The 12,835-nt window shown below is 42.0% G+C and overlaps 1 protein-coding gene across 1 annotated transcript; it reads left to right on the forward strand.

Moving 5' to 3' along the window:
• Positions 1-7,579: 7,579 nt before the first annotated feature.
• On the forward strand, positions 7,580-9,172 carry LOC308335288 (lysine--tRNA ligase-like; the record flags this gene model as incomplete). Its single annotated transcript, XM_080792306.1, has 1 exon — positions 7,580-9,172. The coding sequence occupies one exon, from the start codon at positions 7,580-7,582 to the stop codon at positions 9,170-9,172; it is 1,593 nt and encodes a 530-aa protein (XP_080648432.1).
• Positions 9,173-12,835: the final 3,663 nt, after the last annotated feature.

Raw genomic sequence — 12,835 nt, forward strand, 5'->3', positions numbered from 1 at the left:
AAAGGTGAAATACCTGCCTGGGGAAATATGTGAACACCAAGGTTTGTGATGTAATCTCTATTCCTCTTGAAACAATGAAGCAGAACAGTGGGTTGATTTAATTTAGATTTGTATTTTGATACACTTTTGTCTTTGTTGGTGGGAAGTGAGAAGTTAGAACCTGGAGATAGGAGGTTTCTGCTTTCCATACTTTTGTGTGATGCTGTAGTTAGTGTAGTACAGTATGATCAAAAAACACAAAAAGTTAGAACCTGGAGATAGGAGGTTTCTGCTTTCCATACTTTTGTGTGATGCTGTAGTTAGTGTAGTACAGTATGATCAAAAAACACACAAAGTTAGAACCTGGAGATAGGAGGTTTCTGCTTTCCATACTTTTGTGTGATGCTGTAGTTAGTTCTTTCCGACAGCAACGGTTATGCTAATTGCAATACAGGCCCCTCGAGTCGAGTCTCATTAACAGCAAATTAAATAGACTTCATGGTGTGTCGGGAAGGACTGGGAGTCCGACACCCTGTGGCTTACCCAGCAGGCTTTTGCACATGACTTCTACCTTTTAGGATTCCAGCTTGTCTCTGGTCCACATGCAGTGTCTTAGAATTACAACAATTTAAAAAAATGTAAAAAAAAGTAAAATGCTTGTATTCAAACTTTTACCCGAGTAAAAATTGGCATCAAAATATATCGAATGTATCGAAAGTACAATACCACTCTTTGTTACATCTTCTTCTGACATTGCACAATTGCCGACCACTCTCTGTATGTGAGTGATGGAGATCCACTTTCAAAGTGTTGGAAGAGAACCCAGTAATTGACAACCTTGGGGAGATGCTTCATGATTAGGTAACAGCATACTAATTTGCATTGCGTATATAATCGCAGTGTATCTTTTTGATTAATTATTTTATGGGCGATCAGTACGGAAAATGTAATTGCATTGATTAAGTGATTTGATTTAACTCACAGTAAGGTTGAAATCTTGCAAGTATAGAAATATATCCGGGTGTTACAGGGTTAAGGTGAAACAACAAGTTATTACAAGTTCAATCAATTTTTGATAACTTAGAAAACAAGGTTGAGACAACTACTGTCTGTAGTTGTGTCAACTTTATAAACTTGAATATCTGAGTTGAAACAAAGTGAATAGTGAGGTTGTCTTAACTGTAATTGACAAGTTCAATCAACTTTGATAACTTACAAAACAAGGTTGAGACAACTACAATACTGTAGTTGTGTCAACTTTATAAACTTGAATATCTGAGTTGAAACAATGTGAACAGTGAGGTCGTCTTAATTAGCATTTGCTGTGCAGCACCAGGACCTGCATTTTCAGGTTGAAACGATGTCAATTGTTTTTCAGATAGAGACATTCTGATAGAGACATTCTGATAGAGACATTCTGATAGAGAGTTATGATAGAGACATTCTGATAGAGACATTCTGATAGAGACAATCTGATAGAGACATTCTGATAGAGAGTTATGATAGAGAGTTATGATAGACATTCTGATAGAGACATTCTGATAGAGACAATCTGATAGAGAGAGTTATGATAAACATTCTGATAGAGTTATTTTAGAGACATTCTGATAGAGTTATGATAGAGACATTCTGATAGACAGTTATGATAGAGACATTCTGATAGAGTGGTATGATAGAGACATTCTGATAGAGTTATGATAGAGACATTCTGATAGAGTTATGATAGAGATATTCTGATAGACAGATAGACAGTTATGATAGAGACATTCTGATAGACAGTTATGATAGAGACATTCTGATAGAGAGTTATAATAGAGACATTCTGATAGACAGTTATGATAGAGACATTCTGATAGACAGTTATGATAGAGACATTCTGATAGAGTTATGATACAGACATTCTGATAGACAGTTATGATAGAGACATTCTGATAGAGAGTGATGATAGAGACATTCTGATAGACAGTTATGATAGAGACATTCTGATAGAGTTATGATAGAGACATTCTGATAGACAGTTATGATAGAGACATTCTGATAGAGTTATGATAGAGACATTCTGATAGACAGTTATGATAGAGACATTCTGATAGAGTTATGATAGAGACATTCTGATAGACAGTTATGATAGAGACATTCTGATAGAGTTATGATAGAGACATTCTGATAGACAGTTATGATAGAGACATTCTGATAGAGTTATGATAGAGACATTCTGATAGAGTTATGATAGAGACATTCTGATAGAGAGTTATGATAGAGACATTCTGATAGAGTTATGATAGAGACATTCTGATAGAGTTATGATAGAGACATTCTGATAGACAGTTATGATAGAGACATTCTGATAGAGAGTTATAATAGAGACATTCTGATAGACAGTTATGATAGAGACATTCTGATAGACAGTTATGATAGAGACATTCTGATAGACAGTTATGATAGAGACATTCTGATAGAGAGTTATAATAGAGACATTCTGATAGACAGTTATGATAGAGACATTCTGATAGACAGTTATGATAGAGACATTCTGATAGAGAGTTATAATAGAGACATTCTGATAGACAGTTATGATAGAGACATTCTGATAGACAGTTATGATAGAGACATTCTGATAGAGAGTGATGATAGAGACATTCTGATAGACAGTTATGATAGAGACATTCTGATAGACAGTTATGATAGAGACATTCTGATAGACAGTTATGATAGAGACATTCTGATAGAGTTATGATACAGACATTCTGATAGACAGTTATGATAGAGACATTCTGATAGAGAGTGATGATAGAGACATTCTGATAGACAGTTATGATAGAGACATTCTGATAGAGTTATTTTAGAGACATTCTGATAGAGTTATGATAGAGACATTCTGATAGACAGTTATGATAGAGACATTCTGATAGAGTTATGATAGAGACATTCTGATAGACAGTTATGATAGAGACATTCTGATAGAGTTATGATAGAGACATTCTGATAGAGTTATGATAGAGACATTCTGATAGAGTTATGATAGAGACATTCTGATAGACAGTTATGATGGAGACATTCTGATAGAGAGTTATGATTGTATACTGTACTGTATACGTGTGGACGTATAATCGTATATACTGTATACTCAATGTGTTCATTATAACACGAAAGGAGTTCAATCTGTGTCTGTTTCTACATCAAGGAATGCCAAAAAGGTGTTGGTGAATTCATCATTCCAACTGAATGTGTGAAGGAGCATAAATCGGTTTGGCATGAATAGTTTCAGTAGTTGGATGTGAAGAGTCTATACTCTACTGCATCAGGTGGTGTCACATGACATGCATTCTGGATGAGTTGGTGTCGTGTCGAATGAAGGAATGCCCTCCAGCTGGGTTTGTCATCAACACACCATTACTGTCTGGGACACTGCATCCATCTTGCACGCACGCACGTCGCACGCTTACACTCGCACTTGCACTCGCACTCGCACTCGCACACTCACACGCTCACACGCACGCCACACGCACACACACACACACACACACACACACACACAGCCTTGCATGGGAACTACACCACTCGCAAACGGAAAAAGCTATACGGCAGGTGGTGCGGAGGCGCATAATGGCAGTTGTGCCGGGCTCCCCTCACTCAGGAGCTGTACAAGACTATTATATGTGGTCATTGTGGTGCGTTAAGGACAGTCACCATAGAGAACCCAACGGCAAAAGAATACAGGAAAAACAGCGTCCTCTTTTCATGAGTCCAGAGTCTGTCTCGAGAGAGAGACTGCATGCCGCCTCGCAGCCACAACCTGTCCATCCCTATGACCATTGCGTTGCTACTGACGATCAACAAAGCCAGGTGCACCGCAGTGGATTCAAACTATAGGGCTGTATTTTGCGTGTCTTAAGTACCAGGTCTTATTAAACAAAAAAAGGCTGAGAACCCCTGCAGTCTAATATAGTCCATGACATAACTCTGTGCTCCATGTCCCCCCCTCTGCACGCAGGACGGCTTCACGCCGCTGGCCATCGCCCTCCAGCAGGGACACAATCAGGTGGTGTCCGTCCTGCTGGAGAACGACACCAAGGGCAAGGTGCGTCTGCCCGCGCTGCACATCGCCGCCCGCAAGGACGACACCAAGTCCGCCGCGCTGCTGCTGCAGAACGACCACAACGCTGACGTCCAGTCCAAGGTGCGTTGTTGTTGTTGTCCCCGGCCGGACCCCACTTTGAGAACCAACTGCTGTAAAGGCCTGTTCATACTCCTGGTTTTAGGTGATGAGGTGACCATCGAAAAGGTGGTCACCTCATCACCTATACCTGTGAAACGGGAGCATGAATAGGGCCTGTTTCTGGGTCATTGTGTTGGCATGATGTGGGTTGCTAATGTGTTGACGTGCCAATAATGTGCAATGTGATTTTCTTTTCTTTTTTTGAGGGCGTGAACTCTAGCCGTCTTGCGAAAGACGCAGGCAGACTTTTGATTTTATGTTAAACTAAAAAAGTTTGTATGTATGGAATATCTGTCTGACTAGAGTGCATCAGTAGTTGTGTTTCCATCGGTCTGTGCGACTGTCTGTCTCTCTGTCTGTCTGTCTGTCTCTCTCTCCCTCCCTCCCTCCCTCTCTCCTTCAGTATCTGTGTACCTGCCACATGCCCTTTGGTCCTGCCACTAACTGGGTCTATATCCCTCTCTTTGAGTCAACCGCCTCTTCCTCCTCTCCCCCACACTGTACTCTCACCCCCCCCCCCCCCCCCCCCCCCTCCCTTCACCCGCTGGGTGACTTAAGTGTAGCACTGTGTCTGCTGCATGGAGTATGCCACTGTGCTGCAGGTGGTATGATGGTGAAGTAACGTTGTGGGCTGCATGCACCAATGGGGGGGGGGGTTGTCTTCACTGGGTTGGAGACAAAGGGCTGTATTTTGCGTGTCTTAAGTACCAGGTCTTATTACCTAACTTGAGTAAACTAAAGACCTGGAGGCGTGATCAATGCCATTTGGCTATTCTGAGTGGCAAAGAGCATTGACCACCGCCTCCAGGTCTTAAGTTAAGTAATAAGACTTAAGACACGCAAAATACAGCCCCTAGGCTCTGCAGTGGTGGGCAGGTACTTTACCCTTGTGTTACCCGAGGGCCGAGTGCCATATCATGTAGATATATTAGATTTTTTCCCCCCCTCTCTTTGCTCTCCCCCTCTCTGCCCCTTCCCCTTTCTTCTAATGATGGTGCTTTACAGGAAAACTAATTTCACCCACTGATTCTTCCCTGTAATCCATGTGACGTGACAATAAGAGTGATTCGGATCTAAATGACTGTTGAAGTTGGTTCATTATTGGGGGACAGATAGCAGGATAATCAGTCACAAAGATGGCTCAACTTGTTTCCATAGGAACAGTCACTAAGAGAAACAAATCAATGCAGTAAATAGAAATTGAGGTCTAAAGTGCACAGACATGGACCATGTTGCTTGTGCTAGTGCCGATATGTAAGAAAGACACTCTTCCTCGGGTGACAGATTGTCAATAGGACGTGATCATACTGTGTGTCAGCAGGAATAGACTGCCAACAACTACACTGAGAGGGGTGTTATAGAGTAGTGTTGTAGTGCAGAAACCTGTCATTACAAAATAATTTGAAAAATGCACATTTTAATGTTTAGGATTTGGTCTATAGAGATGTGGGAAAAGTGGTAAGGTTGAGTAATTCTTCGCTGTATTCTGACATATTCCAAGAGAAGGCTGAGGCCTGAATCCTTTCATTTGTTATCTCTAATATGGGTGCACTGTGCACACACAATATCCATGCTTATAGATTCAAGACTTTATTGCCATGTCAACAGAGTTGATTGGAATTTGTTTCAGTGCACTAAAAACAGACATACAAAAAGACACATATTCGCATCACATAATCAGACAGTAGAAAAAGATACAAAAGTACAAACATCATACGGGGGGACCAATAAATCAAACGTTACAATTCATGTTGAATACATGAATAGCAATTTCATCACAGTTCATACAGTACAAAGCAGCTTCACGCTGTAAAGTGCGAGTGAAAAGAGTGTCAGGCGAACAGCCTCGGGATAAGTGCTGTTCTTAAAGCGGGAGGTATTGCACTTTAGAGACCGGATTCTCTTATCTGAGGGTAGGGGTGCGTCCTGCGCTTAGTGCGTATGGTGTAGATAGAGGAGACGGATGGGAGGTCGAGGCCAATGACTTTTGACGCTGTGCGTACCACTCTTTCCAGCTGTTTCCTCTCTAAGACGGTGGTGTTTCCATACCACACTGAGACTGAGAAGACGAGGACACTTTCCACAGTGGCTCTGTAGAAGTGACGCCTCCCCAGTCACACTGAACTTCTTTAAGAGGCGTAGGAAGTGAAGCCTCTGGTGGGCTTTACTTTATGTGACCGTGGTGGCCAAAAGAGTTACATTAAACTTGTATAGCGAGTGAGTTCATCTGTTCTGATCTCATTTAACAACGGATCTGGTCATCTGGTAGTACATTGGCAAGTACTGCGGATAGTTACTTACAGACAACGCAGTTGTAAACCTGGGCCCTTTTGAATATGGCATGCAGTAATCGCTCCAGCTCTCTCCGTGCGGTCTGGTATGGCCACGGTCAAGTTCATTGGCTCCACTTTTTAATCAGCGTGTAACCGTCCCTTTCCACTGCCTCTGCACCTCAGCTCTGGCCCCCTGTTCACCGACTATTCAGCACCCATTTTCACTGGCAGCCCAAATCCAGCCTGAATCAGATCTGAGCCACATCCAGATTGGAATCTGATTTGTTTAAATGAGTCTTGTGACATTTTAAACCAATCGGATTTCAATCTCGATGTGGCACAGATCTGATTCAGGCTAGATTTGTCAGCCAGTGTAAATGGGGCCATTAGTCACCCACACAAACTTCCTCTCCGACATCTCTCTCGTAAAAAGAAATAGGCCTACTTTGTTTTCAAAAGTTTTGCACCCAAACGTCAGTATAGCACCCACAACATTCCAAGTGTGTTTGACTTATATGTAATGCCAGCACCACTATTTTTAGCAATGGAATTATGTTTAGGTTGTAGATCTTGTTAAAAAGATCGTGACATTTTTTTTCTTTTTTTCCCGGAACTCAATTCCATCCCAAAAAACAGAACTTTAACATTCAGTAGATTTTCTGTGATCTGAGGTTTTCTGGCTAAAACAAGTGCTCTGATTTCCCTGTGGACTGTGAGGTAAGACATAGGGATTTGCCAGAAGATGTCAGTCACTGTTGAGGCCTGTTTGCCTGTTTTCATTGCAGCTCAAAAGGCTTCAGAACACACAGAGAAAACGCCAGTTCACAGAAAATCCACTGACTGTTCAAAGTTCAGGTTGTGTGGGTGTAATTGAGGTCATAAAACCTAAAACAAAAACAAAAATCACACCCGTGTGAAGTGAGGGGCACTCTTATCATCTTACAACATCAATTACAATATGTTTGTTTAAGCAATCGTGACATCAGTGCAGTGTTTTAAGCATCCAGCCGAGCGGTATTTACTGCACACTTCTTTAGTGTTATCGGCGGCAAGACATAATTTTGGGTTGAGTACCAAGCTATTTTTCAGTCGTATTCGAAGCAACAAGATGGCCCATTATGACCTTCGGGTGGATGAGGAGACTCTGGAGCCCAATCAATACTTCAAGATACGTACCCAGGCCGTCCAAGCTCTGAAGGGCATGGGTGAGGACCCTTACCCGCATAAATATCACGTGGATATGTCACTCACAGAATTCATTGAGAAATACAGCCATCTTCAGCCCGAAGACCATCGAACGGATGTCGTTCTTAGTGTCTCGGGTCGCATCCATGCCAAGAGGGCAGCTGGTGCTAAATTGCTATTTTATGACTTGCGAGGGGAAGGCGTGAAGTTGCAGGTCATGGCGAGCTCAACGTTCTACACGTCTGCGATGGAATTCGAGGCCATCAACAACAAACTGCGACGAGGCGATATCGTCGGGGTCCGTGGTAATCCAGGGAAGACCAAGAAAGGAGAGCTGAGCATCATTCCAACAGAGATGACTCTACTTTCCCCATGTTTGCATGTGTTGCCACATCTTCACAGTGGGCTAAAAGTCAAGGAGACCAGATTCCGTCAGCGCTACCTGGATCTGATTCTCAACGACTATGTGAGGCAGAACTTTGTGACGCGTTGTAAGGTCATCACCTACCTGCGCAGCTTCCTGGACCAGCAGGGATTTTTGGAGGTCGAGACGCCAATGATGAGCCAAATTCCCGGTGGAGCGGTGGCTCGTCCTTTTGTTACTCGGCACAATGAGCTGGACCTGAAGCTCTTCATGAGGATTGCACCCGAGCTCTACCACAAGATGCTTGTGGTCGGCGGTTTAGACAGAGTGTACGAGATTGGTCGTCAGTTCAGAAATGAGGGCATTGATCTCACTCATTATCCAGAGTTCACCACTTGTGAATTCTACATGGCCTATGCCGATTACAACGACTTGATGAAAATCACAGAGGAACTTCTGTCGGGGATGGTGAAGCACATCACCGGTGGGTACAAGATAACGTATCATCCCGATGGCCCAGAGGGAAAGGCATGCGAGATTGACTTCACTCCACCATTCAGGAGAGTGAACATGACACGTGACCTGGCAAAGGTAATGGACGTTACGCTCCCTCCTCCTGAAACCTATGACAGTGACGAGACTCGTAAGTTCTTCGATGAGTTGTGTGCCCGAAAGCGAGTGGAGTGTCCTCCCCCCAGAACCACGGCCCGCCTCCTTGACAAGTTGGTGGGAGAATTCCTTGAAGTCACGTGCATCGACCCCACCTTTATCTGTGACCATCCTCAAATCATGAGCCCTCTTGCAAAAGGACACAGAAGGGATAAAGGCCTGACTGAGCGTTTTGAGCTCTTTGTGATGAAGAAGGAGCTCTGCAATGCCTACACGGAGTTGAACGATCCTATCAGGCAGAGAGAGCTCTTTGAGCAGCAGGCCAAGGCCAAAGCTGAGGGTGATGATGAGGCTATGTTCATTGATGAAACCTTCTGCACAGCTCTAGAATATGGCCTGCCACCAACTGCCGGTTGGGGTATGGGCATTGATCGTCTCACCATGTTCCTCACAGACTCTAACAACATCAAGGAGGTGCTGCTCTTTCCAATCATGAAGCCTGACGACAACAAGGGTGCAGCACCCGTATACACCTCTGTCTAAAATGACAGGAGCTCAGACCTCTAAAAAGTTTAATATAATATACCCACTTACTATGAAAACCTGCATCTCCCGTCCGTTAGTCACCCATGTCTCCATATATGGTATCTCATCTCGTGACATCTTGTGACATCATGGAGACACTTAGATCTCCATATATGGATCTGACCTTGTCACATGTCGTGACATCACGTGACATCATGAAGACCCTTAGATCTCCATAGGCCTATTTTATGGTATGTCAGTCTGACATCATCAAACCATCTATACTCGAGACAACCTATATATGGCCATTAACCCTGGCCTCATTTTCATTAAGGTCCGGCCCTACCTGGGCCCTAAATGGGGTGGCCCAAGGCCCCGCCTCGCCTTACTAACAATCACACCTGTGTGAAGTGAGGGGCGCTCTTATTATTATACATCATCATACAATACATCATCTCATGAACAACTTAATTTATGTGATTGGTTAGCCGATTTGCTCGTCTGCATATGACGTACATTTTCCCTTCATTGTCGATGGCATTTAATGTTTGTGTTGCCATGTTTGTCATATTTGACGGACATATGACCTAATATCTCCTTTCATTGTCGATGGCAAATATGAGACGTGTGGGGGCAGAAGCTGTATAGGCCTATAGGAGGGGCTAGCGCCCCTCAAAAAAAAAAGAAAGTCCATATATGGGCATATATGTAATGCCCTAATACAATCCCTGTTATGCCCATATATGCAGATCCCTGATGTCAAAGCTGCTATATAAGCAATAATTTGTCAAAATGTTAATGACTTTTTTGGTCTACCCATAGAGCACCGAAGTCCTGACGTCACTATCGGTAGAGAGCGCCAGTCCACAGGTTCGTGTACTTTTTTATTTGCATTGAAATCCCCATAGGGGGATTTTAGATCTCTTCATATAAACTGTGTTTGAAAAATAAACCGATCATCCCGGCCTTTTCACTCATATGGATATGAAGCGTCGACTGTCGTGTCGGTGGAAATGTACAAATATACCCAAAGAGTAACACAATAAGCGTTAGAAACGACGAGTCAAACAACCCAGAGACTACATTTCCGGGTAGGCGGTGGTTGCAGCTTTTTTTTATTATTTTTGTATTGATATTTAATGTTTCGTGGATAGTACGAGTCGAGTCACTGTGCATCATCTGAAGTCGTAAGCCAGCTGAGTTTACGTCAACGAGGAATCTCAGGAATGCAGTGTGTTGACAGCTGGGCGTGACGTATATTAGCAGCGATATTGCTTTCATATGTAGTTTCAAGGCTTTTGCGGCCAAAGTAATTCCATTTTCTACAGAAACTGGCTATATCAAATATGAATGGACATCATTAACGACGCACAGCCACCCCTAGCTGACAGAAAGGCTGGGATGATCGGTTTATTTTTCAAACACGGTTCTTATATGAAGCGACCTAAAATCGCCCTATGGTGATTTCAATGCAAATAAAAAAATACATGAACCTGTATACTGGCGCCCTCTACTGACAGTGACGCCAGACTTCGGGGCTCTATTGATTGATATTAAATATAGAAAACTAACTTTCACAAATATGTGTTTTGATGTCAGAAAAGGACATATGAAGCCTGGACAGGGGCAGAAGCCTTTTGTGGACAACTGTGGTGGGGCGGACGGTTCGCGAGTTACGTGGATTACAGCCGTACACATGTAAGTACAGAGACATGGTGCATTTATAGATAGATATACAGTAATAAGACGGCTAATGATCATGTGCCTGGAAAGGTTACCCACCCCTGCTAATAGTAATGCATGCATTACTATTAGCCATCCCCATCATCTCCCTTTATTACTCTATTTTTCTCAATCTGTATGACTGACTTAATTTCTACAGCTGTCTGTTTGTCTGTCTGTAAAAAAATAATAATAATATAAAAAGATGGAAAGATGAATATGATGAGCAGCCATTTCCTTCCATGTCTTCCTTTTCGCATCTCACAGAGACCTCCTGGAGAGTCTGTCTGTTGAGTTGGTTCATTGGGTGCACATACTGTACTGTACAGTATTGGCAGAGAACAGTGCACTGCTCTCTATTTTGATCAGGAGAAAAATACACACTGCCGCTCGTCTGTGCAGACATAATGAAAAGCCATTACGTGTCAGTTGATCCATCAAGCCCCTTCCTTTCATTTCCATTCGTTCCGATTATAGCCCATGTTTTTTGAAATTTTGAAAAAAAAAGTTAGCCTCGTTTCTCATCATTTTGGACCATGGACTATAGCCCATATCGTACGGCATACTATAGCACGCCGTTTTTCATCATTTTGGAGGATTTGAAAAAAATTAAAAAATTAAAAAATGATGGGTTATAGCCCATGTTTTTGAAATTTTGGAAAAAAAAGTTAGCCTCGTTTCTCATCATTTTGGACCATGGGCTATAGCCCATATCATACGGCATACTATAGCACGCCGTTTTTCATCATTTTGGAGGATTTGAAAAAAAATGAAAAAATGAAAAACGATGGGTTATAGCCCATGTTTTTTGAAATTTTGAAAAAAAAAGTTAGCCTCGTTTCTCATCATTTTGGACCATGGGCTATAGCCCATATCGTACGGCATACTATAGCACGCCGTTTTTCATCATTTTGGAGGATTTGAAAAAAAATAAAAAATTCAAAAACGATGGGTTATAGCCCATGTTTTTTGAAATTTTGAAAAAAAAAGTTAGCCTCGTTTCTCATCATTTTGGACCATGGGCTATAGCCCATATCGTACGGCATACTATAGCACGCCGTTTTTCATCATTTTGGAGGATTTGAAAAAAATTAAAAAACGATGGGTTATAGCCCATGTTTTTTTAAATTTTGGAAAAAGAAGTTATCCTTGTTTCTCATCATTTTGGACCATGGGCTATAGCCCATATCATACGGCATACTATAGCACGCCGTTTTTCATCATTTTGGAGGATTTGAAAAAAATGAAAAAATGAAAAAACGATGGGTTATAGGCGCTTCTCGGGTCAAATTTGGCCGGATGATCCTTAAGTGGAGGCTCTGACTCCTTTACTCAAGTATTGTATTTCAGTACAATTTTGAGGTATTTGTTTTACTTCACTTGAGTATTTCCCATTTTCAATCGTTTTACCTCCACGCAAATATTGTAGCCTATAGCTAAATTACTACACAACAATAATTTGAAACCTTTATTTTGATTATTACAAAACATACATTAACCACTTCAATATACATTTCAGCCATTTGAAAATAGCTGATCTACCAGCTCGCAATGTGCATTGTGTGAGCTCATAGATCTACCATTTTCAAAAGATGTTCAGACTTACTTTTTGTACTTTGAGTACATTTTGATGCCAATACTTGAAACTGAGTACCGGTATTTATACATTTCAGTATTGATACTTTTACTTATAGTTTTTTTGGCCAGCTATCTGGGGGCCCACTTGTAATACCCTCACGGGCGGCCCACCAGTGTTCTACATGCTCGTTCACATGTCACGTAAGGAAAGACTGTGTCTCTCCATCAGCATATTGTTACCTTGGGTTGAAATTATGAACATGAACATGACATAACATAACATGAATTTAATATGTAGAGTGGGTGATGTGACCTCCTGCCTGCCATGTGGCAGATGGTGTTGTGAGGTGTGTATAGATGGAATGGGTTATTATTATTCAC

This window comes from Protomyctophum bolini, assembly GCF_963924005.1.
Source record: "Protomyctophum bolini genome assembly, chromosome: 20".
Lineage (NCBI taxonomy): Eukaryota > Metazoa > Chordata > Actinopteri > Myctophiformes > Myctophidae > Protomyctophum > Protomyctophum bolini.